This window comes from Barbus barbus, assembly GCF_936440315.1.
Source record: "Barbus barbus genome assembly, chromosome: 37".
In the NCBI taxonomy this organism is placed as follows: Eukaryota; Metazoa; Chordata; class Actinopteri; order Cypriniformes; family Cyprinidae; genus Barbus; species Barbus barbus.
The window spans coordinates 24,573,859-24,589,029 of record NC_136715.1 but is presented as its reverse complement, the minus strand read 5'-3'; the positions used below and the strand labels follow the sequence as shown (position 1 = coordinate 24,589,029).

Below are 15,171 nucleotides of genomic sequence, written 5' to 3'. Positions count from 1 at the left end.
TACTCTCATTTACTCCTCTGCTGTTACAGCTGCACTTCACTTCAGCACTGTGTATGCACACTTCTCCAGGGCCTCAGTGTGAGGAGCATGAAAAGAATGTTAGAGTCTCCGAGATAAAATGAATCAGAAAAACAGAAAATCCATTGAAGGCGTTAAAAGAGTGGAGAATTCTCAGCTGAATCAGAATTCTGACTAATAATAGTAAAACCGGTAGCACTTTAGAATAGGGAACACTTATTCACTATTAACTGCGACTTTTCCCTCAATCAATTCCTATCTTGCTGCTTATTAATAGCTAGTGCGGTAGTTGTTAAGTTTAGGTATTGGGTAGGATTAGGGATGAAGAATAAGGCATTAATATGTGCTTAATTACTACTAATAAATGGCTAATATTCTAGTAATATGCATGCTATTGAGCAACTAGTTAAGAGACCCTAAAATAAAGTGTTACCGTAAAACCGAATTATCGTTTTTACTGTCTTGATCACAACAGTCGTCTTTAGTTTTGCGGTAGTGTACTATGTGTATGTCTGCACTTTTTCCTCACTGTCAGAAAGCCACATAAAGACGCCCTTCATGTCTTCGCAACCCTGGAATGCTCTGAAATAACCAATGGTCAGGCTTGTTTAAGAAAAATATATATGGTATAAAAAATAAATAAACAGTGTGCGTGGTCACCTTAAAGAGAAACAGACTTCTGGGAACTTTTAGTGTTTAAATCTGTTCATTTTAATTTCCTGCCAGTAACATTTTTGAAACATTTCAAAATGTAAGTTGTTACATATTATACATTTTATGTAATATCATTCATCAGACGTTGGAACCCTTGACATAAACATTCACCAGTGTTAAAATGATCTTTCAAAGATTGTTTTACAAGAAAATACAGTTTTTCTACTTCAAAATTCACATTTAATTTAGCTTTTCCTTGTAATTGTGTGTGAAATTTACTAGCGATTTCTGAGTGAAAATTGCTTGCATAGAACTGGCAAGCAACACCTTGAAATGAGCGTGACGTTTTGAAGCAGAAAGACTGAAATAGTATTTTCTTGTCAAATGTACTCCGATAATCTTTGTTTTATTACAGCTTCAGTGCAATGTATAATGTAGAAAAGAATCTCACTGAACATCTTTTGAGCTTCCACCCTCTTTTCCTGCGGATGGGAAACTGTGTTGTGGAGGAAGTAGCAGTTGATAGTCAGCTCTGCTTTCCTTACTGTTTATGTCTGGAGGTACGGTGCCGATAGCAGACTGGAGGTTTTTAGAGAGCTTTCGAGAAGGTGGTCTGGACTGAATTCGCACTTGATTCCAAATAGACGACCAATGAAAAGCAGTCACATTTTTTGCTCTTTATGCAGCCAAACCAGAACAAGATGTTCTTTGATGGCCTCTAGACTCGTTGCATCACTGGCACTGGTGTGGGAACACTGGCCTGGATGTGTGGAGGCGCGCGGATCTGAGTGCAAACGCGTACAGTCAGGAGAAGACCGGGAAACTGCTCAACACAGACTGCCTCCTTTTCCAGTGGCTTGGCTTCTGGAAATACCATTCCCATTCGTTTTCTCCATTAGGCATTTCAGACATTTCTTCAATAAAGTGTACTAAACCTTGAACCAGACCAGCCAACTCTGAGTTAAATCATTATTTTACAGTTTATTACAAAAATACACTGGGTGCTTGACATATTTCATTTCAATCTGAACCCATTATATTCATAGAGAGAAAACAGTCTAGTCACCGATTAGAAAAGTGACAAGCTTCAGTTTTGTTGAGTCGTTTACTTATATGATAATGTTGAATTCTGAAATCACACCGGGATTAATGAATTGATACATTTGATTGACTTTTGTTAAGAGTAGATTTTAAATGGTATTTCTTTTTTGCTTATTTTGAACCGTATCGGACCAGTATTGAAGTCAGACGTCAGACGGTCAGGTCTGGCGGGCAGATAGGCTTGGCTACGATTATTTTGTTTTGAAACAGAAATCAGCAACTAGCTTGGCGTCCTCGTACACTGCCAAACCCTGGCCAGACCACAAACATTCTTATGGGCTGTTTGATTTCTGTTAATCATGGGCACACGTGTGTCACATTTATAAATAATACGTTTGAGGTGCTAATAGCTGAATGTATTGTTGAGACACTCACTCGTTCTTTGTTTTGCCTCTTCTTTTTTGTAGCTCCAAAAACCTGCAGCCCCAAGCAGTTTGTTTGCAGGGATCAGGTGACGTGTATCTCAAAGGGTTGGCGGTGTGACGGGGAGAAGGACTGCCCGGACGGATCAGACGAAGCCCCAGATGTCTGTATGTATCACTGTTTCTCTGCCATCAGCTGCTTTGAGGATTTATTTGCGAGTACCTTCATAGTCTTACAGGGCCTGCAAATAATTGTTGCAGTATGTACAGGTAATCACTGCAGTTCTGCATTTCTTTCTGTAGCATCAGATTTTCCTAGAAAATGTCCTCGGTTTGAGTCCCAGCTGGAGGCCTTATGAGTTTGCTCTCCTGTGCTGGTGTGGGTTTCGTCTGGGTGCTTTGGTTTCCTCTATGATCCAAAGACACTAAACTGGAGACTTCAATAGGTGTGCACTCTAAAAAATGCTGGGTTAAAAACAACCCAGTGCTGGGTTATTTTGATCCAGCTGGTTGGGTTAAATGTTTTTACCCACCATGCTGGGTTGTTTAATTTAAGTCATCTATTGTTTAAAAATTATTATATTGCTGGCTTAAAATGGGCTGGAAATTAAAAATCACACACAACAGCAATCATCAAAAGATGAACATTTATAATTAAGCAAGGACAAAATGCAAGACAAATTGAATTTATTTGGGTGAATACAGCATAGTTTACAATATTACATGCATTTAAACTCATTTAACAAGCATTTTAGAAATAAAAAGGCACATTTAAAAGTAGCATTTTAATTTAAGTGTATTCAACCATTCTCTGTAATCATTTTTTACCGAAATAGTGCTAATTCTCGTGCCGGTGTGTCGCCGTAATCTGAGCCGGTGAAGGGCTGCTGTTCGCCGGGGGAACTGTGAACTTCAGACCGTGGCTTCACGTTTCACTCGTAGCTGAGAGATGGCGTGACTGACACCAAAACCTGCCCAAAACCAAACAGTACTGAGATTAGAGAACATATTTCAATATCAAATTAAATTATACTCAGTATTATAACAAATAAAATCCATTTATGTTATGCAAGGCAAAGGCACTTCCAGCGTGAAGCGACCACTGCTGATATCTTGTCCTTATGTTGTATTGCATAAAATAATATAAATTACACCACATTAAAGACTTTATAAATGAAATATAATGTATACAAACCTTTATTTTCCGCAAAGAGTGCACCAAATCGGCGGTGGCAGCGCTGAGAATCGCTCTCTCCTATGGACTTAAAAAGCCCGTGCTCTCAGCAGCTGCGTTGTTTCATTGGAGACAGGGTCAACCCATTAAAATGACCCAGCACCTGGGTAAAAATATTATAAATAACCCAATAAAATGACCCAACAAGCTGAACCCAGCATTTGGGTTAAAAAAAATAACTCAGCACCTGGGTAAAAAATAGTAAAAACAGCCCAATAATATGACCCAACAGGCTGAACCCAGCATTTGAGTAAAAAAAAAACAGCATTTTTTAGAGTGTTTGAGTCTGCATGTCTGTGTCTTATCCATCCAGGGTGTTGGCCTTCCTACAGATAAGCATCGGCATAGCATCCATAGGAAAATGGATGGATGGATTTGGTTTTTAGATTTTAGATGTTGCTCTGGAAAGACCCTTTAGATTTATTTTGTTCCACAAAAACACTAAAAAGCAAAAAAAAAAAAAAAAACACCACAGCACTTGAGCACCTACTCTATGCACTGCAACATTTTCCTGATGCATACTGTCACTGCATACAATGACAAAAGATTGTATTTTGAGGTAATTTAATCCAACATGTAATAATTTTTCAGTTAAGAGAATTGTTTGTTGACTTGTCTTATGAGAATCCCTGAAAAATATTGCATATATTTTCAGACAAATGCATCTGTGCTAAAACACCCACATGGTACTGAGGCAAAAAACAAAAACAAAACAATTCCTGAACTGCAATTAGTCGTTTTCCATAACAAAAACATGTGCAAAGTCTATTTATATTTACATGATTTAAAAAAAAAAAAAAAAAAACAAGCTTTCACCAGCTCTTTTTACACAAATTATGTCAATATTTAAGTAATTAAAACAAAAAGATTTGTTGGGGGGTCTCACACTATATTGTCATTAAAAAATGTATCAGTTGGACCTTTTAGCCATTTTTACTGTTTTATTTTTCATGGAAATATAGTGGTTTGAGATGAAGATTTTAATGGAATCTGAGCGTGGTTAAAGGAACACTCCACTATTGTTGAAAATAGGCTCATTTTCCAACTTCCCAAGAGTTAAACAGTTGAGTTTTATCATTTTCAAATCCATTCAGACGATTTTTATATCTCGCTCAAAAATGACCAAAGAGTTTCCATATTTTTCCTATTTAAAACTTGACTCTTCTGTAGTTACATCTTGTACTAAGACTGATGGAAAATGAAAAGTTGTGATTTTCTTGGCCGATATGGCTAGGAACTATACTCTCATTCCTGCGTAATAATCAAGGAACTTTGCTGCCATACCGTGGGTACAGCAGGTGCAGTGATATTACGCAGCGCCTGAAAGTAGTTCCCAGCTAGATACAGTGCCCTCCAAAAGTATTGGAACAGTAAAGACAAAATTGCTCTGTTGGCTGTGGAGTCAAGACATCTGCAAATATGATTAAAAGATGAATATGAGACAAAACTACAGAATGTCACATTTTATTATTAGCCGTTTCAACACATATGTTTTACCAAATAAAAAGAACAGCACTTTTAGAGTTCATCCCACTCATCGATGTGAGCATAAGTATTGGGACAGTTGAACATAAGGCAGATATAAAAGATTAAAAGCTATTATTTAGTTGCAGATCCCTTGCACACAATCACAGCAGTGAGTCTGTGACCCATAGACATCACCAGACTCTTGCTCTCATCCTTTGAAATACTTTTCCCAGCCTTTAATGCAGCCAATCCCAATTGTTGCTTGTTTTGGGGAGTTTCTGCCTTTACTCTCCTCTTCAGCTGGTGAAATTCATGTTCAATCAGATTTAAATCTGGAGATTGACTTGGGCAATCTAAGACTTTCCATTTCTTTGCTCTTATAAACTCCTTGACTGAACTGGCAGGGTGTTTTGGGTCATTGTCCTGGTGCAATATGAAGCACTTCCCAATGAATCTGGTGGCATTTTCTTGAATATTGGTAGGCAAGATGGTTTTGTACTCTTCCAAATTCATTCTGCTACTGTCATCATACATTAAGTCATCAATAAAGTTGAGAGGGCCTGTTCCAGAGACAGCCATGCATGCCCATGCCATGACACCACCTCCACCATGCTTTACAGATGAGGCTGTATGCTTGGGATCATTGCAGTTCACTTTTTTTCTCCACATTTTTCATGTGTTCATCTTTGTCTCATCGGTCCATAAACACAGTTCCAAAACTCTTCTGGCTCACCTTTGTGCTTTTTTGCAAACTCTAATCTTGTCTTTCTATTTTTGGTGCTCTGAGAGAAAGTGGGCGGGGGTGGAACACGCAGGTTGCAGGAGCGGGCGGTCCTGGTCAGAAATTAAGCTGGAGCGGGCGGGTACGGGTTTAAGAAAACAGTCCCACGCAGGGCTCTAGATGAAACTCTAAAAGTGCTGAACTTCTTATTTGGTAAAACATCTATGTGTTGAATCACCCAATAATAAAATGTGACATTCTGCAGTTCTGTCTCATATTCATCTTTTAATCATATTTGTAAATGTCTTGACTCCACAGCCAACAGAGCAATTTTGTCTTTACTGTTCCAATATATTTGGAGGGCACTATATATAGAAAAATATCGAAACTCTTTGGACATTTTTGAGCGAGATGCTAACGGTCTAATCAGATTCAATGATCTATGCTAAGCTACACTAAAAGTGCTACCGCCAGACCCGGAAATCAGCCGAATGGATTCTAAAACTGTAAAACTCAACTGTTTAACTCTTGGGGAGTCAGAAAATGAGCCTATTTTCAAAAATAGTGGAGTGTGGAGTCCCACCACAGGCTGTGCACAGCTGTTACGTGTTTCTGATAGGAGCTATCACTGTTTGGTTTCTCTGAGTGGTCATTCTGTTTCCCAGATGACTTTGACCTGAATCACACGTTCTTTCGCTCTTCTTGTTTAGTCTGATCAGTTCCAATGACATTGACTTAATGTGGCCTTGTTATCTGTTTACGCTATCAAGAGGACACTGCGAGTCCTAGACCTGTTTTGCTATTCCCTATATTTGGTGCAACACAACAAATTTATATCGCTGTCATAATCAACCCAGCAAAATGCCTTCAGTTAATGGACAACCTCTTTCTATTATCCAAGTACCCACTCCAGCTAGTTTTTCCCAGTCTGACAAGAATATCATTGCTTTTTCCAACATATATATTTGAGTTGATAGTATTTTGAGTCCTTATATATGAGTCCTATATATTAGATAATACACTCAAAACCAGATTATATTTTTGGTGTGTTAATGGCGAATACGATCTTGGGTGTCATTACCAAATTAAACACATGCTGTAAAGGTCTGCTTTATACATACGTTTTTAATTCATCCTGATGTACAATTGCTATACAGCATGTAAACACTTTCACTCCCTTATTTGCTTACAAAATACTGTCTGGTGGCCGATTTGATATTTGCATCGTTTGAGAGCTTTCAATTTTGGAAACATGCTTTTTCCCCAATAATAATGCCTGTATTAATGCACTTTTTGGTCAGAATAGTCAGCAGTAGAGCGCTGAGGTGATGGTGTGTGTTTTTTTTTTTTTTTGTAAGCAACATGTAAGTCAGAATCACCTTGGTTCCCTTGACAAATACCCCAAACATTTTTCCATTGACTTTTGGATAATTGCAGAAAATATGCTCTGTGACCAACAAAATTTTATGATTGTTACATGTTTAGTTCATCATGATAAGAAGTAAAAAGCTAAATGTAGGCTATAAATGAGCTACACCATGGTCACATTTTCCCTGAAAGTTTGAGTAGAATAGTTTTGAAGGGTTTGATTATAAACACGAGGCTGTGAGTAGATGAGTTTACCTCTTTTGTCATGATGACATGACCCTGTAGTAGCATTTAGACACTTTTTCAAGAAAAGTAAAAGTGTTAAACGGCGTCACAGTGAGGTATTGTTGATGTATTTTATGTTGTAGAATAAAACGTGAAAATATCTTGAGCTTGTGTGAATCACAAACCTAATTTTGGGCGTTTTACCAAAAATCCATAAAAAAAAAACCTTTGATTTTGGGACGATGGAGCTGGAAGTGCGACATTGCAAACTCGGGTTTCCAGGCTTTGGCTTACAAAAATGTCATCCCTGCAGCACTCATATAACTATGGAAAAAGATGTCACCTAGCACTGCACAAGATTTACATTCATTTGAATGAGAGAAAGCGAAGATCAATTTAATAACAGCTTCTAATCTCAGGTTGGGGTTAGAGTTTTCGACTCTCAGCGTGTGAAGTACGCGAGTGTGAAGTATCTTTCCATTCACACCCTTTCTGGCAGGGCCCCTAATAGAAACGCGTTAAGAAAATAGTGTGCCGTCAGTTTATCATGGGGCGAGCGGGGGAAGGGGACCGACGTAATTAGAATTAACTCGCTACTTAAAATCTGGCCCTGGAAAACAATGGCGCAGTTCATGAGGCAGCATTAGGACTTAAGGAATGTTTGTAGTCCTTCGTCACAACCAATTACATGCTTTGAAATAATTTATCTTTCTCTAAAGAGCTGGCGTGGCTTTCAGAAGTGTTGGGTAAGAGCAAAGCTGAAGTACAGGCAGTTCGCAGAGACCGAATCCGATCCAGAAGAGGAGGAGAGGAGAAACAGAGGCTGAGCTGCCTTCAGTCTGGAAGTCATTAAAACCCCGTCCAGAGGAATGGAGGAAAACTGCTGTTTTTTCAAGGCCTGCTTTTCTCAGCTCAAAAGTTCTCTCTCTCTCGTGCTTCCTCTCTCAACACACATAGACAACTGACAAACTAGTCTTCAGCGATCTCTATTTTTGCTGCGCTACAGGGTATTGACTCCATTACGCTCTTTGCATTAAAATTAGACAGTCTTTTCTTAATACTTTGAGAGCCGATGTGACGTCTTACCCGCTGCTTTGAAAAGGATGAATATTCTGTCATCGTTTACTCAACCTTATTCCAAACCAGTAGGATATTCTTGTGCCATTGAACACTAACAATGTTTTGAAGAATCTCTGAGCTGCTCTTTTCTATACAATACACATGTTTATGACTAGTTACCATGGGCGTAGAATACGCGAGGGACATGTTTCCCCCCACTTTTAAAGAAAACGTAAATTCTTAAACGTACATTTTTTTTTCATAAATATTTTCAAGGGCCAGTGTGAATAAATGTAGATTTAAATGCAAAGAGACTATCTATGTTTGGCATGACGTTTTATTTGTATCCAAAATGAGGCGATGTGAACATCATATGAACATTACCTCTCCTGCAGTGTATGTTTCATTCATACTCAAAGCCAGAGGGGGCTCTCGTGCAGAAAGTTCAAAACAGACTTGTAGAAGTAATAACTCATGATGTGCCAGGAAATCGGTTGTGGCTAGAAGGGATATAGCTGCAGCCAGAAAGTAACAATAAAATAAATTTTCTAACTATTAGATAGTGTTTTATTAATGTATATACCTACCCCAACCCTAAACCTACCCCTTACAATTATGCAAATACAGTCATTATTGTTACAAAAATAGCCGCAGCTGTATCCCATCTAGCCTTAACCCAGGAAATCCCTAATATAGACATAAAAGGCATCCAGCTGGATGTATAAATATAAATATAAAACATTTTGTTTTATTCTGCATTGTTCCGTGATAAAAATGGAAAAAAGTGTTTGTAGTATATCAACTAATCATAAAATTGTCATAAGGAAAATATAGGGAAAAACTAAAATTATAGGACAAATTATTGGTTATTGTCCAGCTGTGTATACTGTGTAAAAAAAAAAAAAAGTTGGGCAAACTTCAAAGTTTAAGGCAACCAGCTTCAGCAGATTACTGAGTTTTCTCAACTTCTTGTTTTAAGTTTATACAACAAGTTGAGAAATTTCCTAAAAAATAAGTTGAGAGAACTCAAAAATCTGCTGAAGCTGGTCGCCCTAAACTTTTTTTTTTTTTTTTTTTTTTTACACTGTAGGCTTTTTGATTTCCTAGCAAATTAAAAATAAGAGATAAGAGCTCTCAGACACTCCATAGACAGCACGATCAAGGTCCAGAAATGTAGAAAGGGAGATCAGTAAAATAATCCACGTGACATCAGGGGTTCAACCTTAATTTTACGAAGCTACGAGAATACTTTTTGTGCGCAAAAGAAAAAAGAAAAATTACGACTTTATTCAAATTTGTCTCCTCTACATCAGCGTAGCGCCATTTTGGAGAATATCCGCTGGACGGAAACTGCGTACGCTCTTCTTAGTTAGCCGCGTACCGGATGCGCTGTTGTCATTCAAATCAAAGTGTAAATATACGTAAAAGACATATCCACGCGGTGCGGCTGACACAGAAGAGCGTACGCAGTTTCCGTCCAGCGGATATAATCCAAAATGGCGCTACGCTGATGTAGAGGAGACAAACTGTTGAATAAAGTCGTTATTTTTGTTTTCTTTGCATACAAAAAGTATTATGTATAGGGTATGCTACGTTTCTGGACCTTGATCGTGTAAGGACCCTTGCTGTCTATGGGAGGGTAAGAGAGCTCTCAGATTCCATCAAAAATATCTTAATTTGTTTTCCGAAGATGAACGGAGGTCTCACGGGTTTGAAATGGCATGAGGGTGAGTAATTAATAACAGAATTTTCATTTTTGGGTGAACTAACCCTTTAACTGGGATGTGTGTGGAAACGTGCTCTGTTTGTGGATCCCTCAGTGCAGATGCCTCAGATCATTGAAGATCTGCCCCATGAAAGAGGTTTATTTATTTACGTGGCTGGATTTCACTGTGTCTTTTGTGAAAGTGGCCATGGCTAGCAGTGAAGTCTGTCGCTGTGCCCACTGCAGCTGCTGTGGCCGTCCTCTGTGGACCACTGCAACACAATAGACAGCTTTGTATCACCAATCCTTAGCTTCAGTGAGATGAGGATAGTGATATGCCTTTAGGAAGAAAATAATTATCATACTTTTATCATCAAATGTGAAATGTGTACTTGTATGTATTAAAACATGCAATGTGTGTTTGTTATGGGAATATCTTTCTACTCATCTAATTATCTATCCACTCATCTATTAGAGACGCAATCTTAAATGAGGTCTCACTCAAAAGTGTGTTAGAGGTCAATATTGTCAGTTTTCACAAAACATATGCAATGGGTCTCAGCCATACAGTCATGGCCAAAAATATTGGCACCCTTGGTAAATATGATCAAAGAAGGCTGTGAAAATGTATCTGCATTGTTAATCCTTTTGATCTTTTATTTAAAAAATTCACAAAAACCTAACCTTTCATTGGATAATAAGAATTTAAAATGGGTGGAAACATCATCGTGAAATAATTGTTTTTCTCTAATACACATTGGCCACAATTAACGGCACCTTTTTATTCAATACTTTTTGAAACCTCCATTTGAAAAGGAAAGGGGAAAGGGAAGTGGTGTGTGGCCAAGTATGGTGACCCATACTTGGAATGTGTGCTCTGCATTTAACCCATCCAAGGGTACACACAGTAGTGAACACACACCCGGAGCAGTGGGCAGCCAACGCTGCGGCGCCCGGGGAGCAGGTAGGGGTTCAGTGCCTTGCTCAAGGGTCTCACCTCAGTCGTGGTATTGAGGGTGGAGAGAGTGTTGGTTATTCACTCCACCACCTACAATCCCTGCCGGACCTGAGACTCGAACCCATGACCTTCGGGTTACAAGTCCAACTCTCTATCCATTAGGCCACCCATGAAAAAAAAAAAAAAAAAAAAAAAAAAAAAAAAAAGAAAAGTAGTGAACATACACCTAGAGCAGTGGGAAGCCAATTTTACAGTTTTTGTTAGTTTTTTTGGTTTGTTTGTTTGCTTTTTTTAAATAGTGTGAGAAATGCTGCCATTTGCCCCATCTGGTGGTGATTTCATAAATTATAATTACCATTATTTTTGTAATTTTACATAAATTTCTATTAAATTTAAGAAAAAAGAGAAATACTCTATGAATAATAGTATTTATCTGTATAAAAATGAGAATTATAATGATATAATACTTAAAATAACAGCTAAATTGTTAATTTTACAGATGTTAGTAATTTTACAGTGTTTTGCATAACATTTAAAATGACTGTGGAAATGACTGTTTATTTTGAAAATACATTAATATATTTAAAATATATATTTTAACTATATTTATACTTTCAAAATATATTGTAAAAATAACATATAAATTTGCCAAGAAATACATTTGCTAAAATATGTTTCAAAATCTATTTACATAAATATATTTTCTACTGATGTGTTTTTGTATATTTTTGAAAATATATTTCTACATTTAAAATATATTTTCAAAAATATACAAAAATTGGCCAAAAAATATAGTATTTGCTAAAATATATTTCCGTAAATAAATTTTAGGAAATTTATTTTTGGCCACAAAAAATATATTTCTTTGCCATATGGGTGGCTTAAAGTTCCTCAGTTCTGCTTGACAAATGAAATTGTGCCATATCGTAAACAACTAAAATTCCAACTGCATTTAATTAAAGAATATAAAATTAAGAGATAGAACAAAATAAGATTTATTTTGATGCAATACCTTGCACTGTACCCTCAACTAAACCCTCAAGCAGCCTATTGCTGTAACATGCGTGTGCAAAAGTCATTTAGATCTGTCTCACGTTGAGAGGGTTGAAAGTCTGAGCTCTGATCTCACAGTGGAGCTCTGACCCGCTGTGCTGAGATGAGAACAGTCTGTTGTTTAACATCTGACAGCTGGAAAAATGAACCGAGCATAACATTTCAGCTATGTGTTTAGCTTTAGAGGTTAAATTCTACAAAATGCTTAATCATTTATACATCTACTTGGTTGGCTGACTCATTGTGCATTGAAGAGTTCAATATCTGTGCTATTTAAATGCAGAATGAATGATTTTCTCCCTCTAGCACAAAGGGAGTCAGCTCTAGTCTTTGTAAGAGGTGGTGAATCTGCTTCAAATCAGTAATGCCTAATTAAACAGGTGGATTATTTTTTTCCACAGGGTATTTAACCTGATCTGTCTCAGATCTGTTATTGGTATTTCTTCATCCCTTGCTTTTAATCTTGCAGTACCTGATCATTTATTGTAACTGTAGATTTTGTTCTAATATGAAGAACTTGAAACAATGAAATTTTGCATGATACAGTAAGTTTTAGTACTCAAAGGAGTATTTTTTTAAACCAAGTTACAAATGTGACTTGCACTCTACTTCCTCCAAATTGTGACATCACTGTGAAACCTATTAGCATATGACTGCCACCACAGCAACACATCAATGTCTCCTTTCACAATATTGTCTCTTTATGCCTATTTACAATCATTACTACCGTTAACACAGTGGGATATACAATATTCCTTGACTGACTGCAGAACAGTTCTGACCTATCAGGTCCAATCCATCTGATTTAAGCTACTGGTCTTATTACTTTATGTTGCTATACCTACACATGTCATGTGATAACTTATGGAGTCCCCCAAGGCTCAATTCTGGGTTCTTTATTGTTTTATTATTATTATTATTACATGTATATGCTTCCATCATTTAGTACTCTGCTGGAATTCACAAAGAACATACATTAGTGGTTGTACTTGAAATTTATGCAACTTAATTAATATTGAGTATTCTCAGAGAAACATCCATTATGCCTTATGTAGACTCCTTGTCTCTGAAGCCCAATAATCGCATCAAGAATTTAGGAATTGTATTTAAGAAACCCTTAGCACTGTTTATAAAACAGCATATTATCATCTCTGTTACATCTCAGAAGTAGGCAACATTCTCTCTCCTACTGAAAGCGAGAAACTCATTCACACATTTTATGCAAGACTTAACTACCGCAGAAGTGTTTTGACTGGCTTATCAAAAAGTTTAACGCAGCTGCACGAACACCGACTCATACTCGACTGAGGTATCACATTAAATCTCTTCAGTGGCTACATGGGTCCCATGTTTTCATTCTGTGTTAACTGTAGTTGTTCATAGTACATTTTTACTACATATTTTACAAAATTTTAAAACTATGAACAATCACACACATATTGGGTTTCCATGTTTTATGGTGACATTCCATAGCAGTAATGGTTTATATACTGTACAAACTGCCCTAAACCTACCCTACATTTTGTCCCCATAACATAGCGAAAACCTGAACTACACACACAAACACACACACTTATGTGTGTTATGGATTTTCAAATTTATGTAGTATAGATGTGGGACAAAGGTGAAATTATGAAATCTATATAAAGACAAAGTAGCAAAATAAATTATTGTTTTAATAAATATCAACCCCTAGTACCATAGACAAAGGAAAGTTTGTTATATTGTCCTATATATGTATTGAGACAGTAAATTGTGAAAACTTTGTCTCTTCATACTTCACTGATGAGTGTATGCTAAGCGTCTCACTGAAATGACTGATATATCATCTGGGTGAAGAGACTTGCTTCTGATATCCTTGTTTTTTTTTTTTTAATGTTGCTTAACCCAGTACTTTTTACACACACACACACACACACACACACACACACACACACACACACACACACACACACACACACACACACACACACACACACACACACACACACACTGTATATTTTTTAATATATACAAGAACACTGATGTCGTGGAAATGTTATATCGGGAAGTCGTGGCCTAATGGTTAGAGAGTCGGACTTGTAATCCGAAGGTTGTGGGTTCGAGTCTCCGGTCGGCAGGAATTGTAGGTGGGGGGAGTGAATGTCCAGCGCTCTCTCCACCCTCAATACCACGACTGAGGTGCCCTTGAGCAAGACACCGAACCCCCAACTGCTCCCCGGGCGCCGCAGCATAAAATGGCTGCCCACTGCTCTGGGTGTGTGTTCACGGTGTGTGTGTGTGTGTGTGTTCACTGCTGTGTGTGTGCATGTTGGATGGGTTAAATGCAGAGCACGAATTCCGAGTATGGGTCACCATACTTGGCTGAATGTCACTTCACTTCACTTATAGTTGCAGTTTTTAATGGTATTTTAATGGTATTTTTAATGGCATTTTAAAATAGACAAGGTTGTCTGAGGTTAAGCATTCTGGGTTTCTAATGGGTTTAAGCGTCCCAGCTGCCTAAACACTTGGATGATCTCTAGAGAGATGATCTTTAGCAGGGGTCCAAAATAAAGATCCATTCTGACAGAGACTAAGCCATCAAACAGACTCCTTCACCGCATGATCTTCAGATTGATCCAGGGGCAAGAAGAATTTCAGAAGCACACTCTTGGATTTGCCTTCAAACATTCAGCCATGATGGTATGTGACTGGTTAGCGTGATGTTGTGAGGATTCGAGAGGTCACGTCCGGTTCTTATTCATGATGTGAAATGGATTCTTGTTATGGATCATTATTCTCAGCTGGAAACCATGGACATCTAGGGAGGGACTGAGGAGAAACAATTGTTAAAGAAACACATGTTAGTAATAGTTACTGTGGTAAGGTCTTTTGCTTGGTCTGTCCAGAGCACACATAATGGGCAAAGCCTCTGTTGTGGGCCATAGTTTTGTTCTATACGACACGAACTGTAACCGTGTTTGTGATTGCATATGGAATCTAAAACAAATGTGCCCTTCTGACATCAGTTAGGGAATGTTTCATGTCTGTGTAGAAAATGTTATTTGGCAAAAGAAGCTGTGATCACTGCTGATGATCCGTCTCATGTATGGAAACGTTCTCATGTTGTGTTTGGGCTGCTTTGTAGGTAATGAACAATTAAGGAGAGTAGTAAGACATGCATTGATCTTATTAACGCATGAATGCCAGAACGGCCCATTACTGTGCTATTATATGCAAGAGTTGCCTGACATGGACAATTTG

General features: G+C 37.7%; 1 protein-coding gene across 1 annotated transcript in view; it reads left to right on the top strand.

Moving 5' to 3' along the window:
- LOC306856767 (low-density lipoprotein receptor-related protein 1-like) overlaps positions 1-15,171 on the top strand; it is a 171,897-nt gene that overhangs the window by 14,372 nt on the left and 142,354 nt on the right. Inside the window, exon 2 of the mRNA XM_079396210.1 lies at positions 2,181-2,303. Coding sequence (XP_079252336.1) covers positions 2,181-2,303 — 123 coding nt within the window. The remainder of the gene's footprint in view (positions 1-2,180; positions 2,304-15,171) is intronic.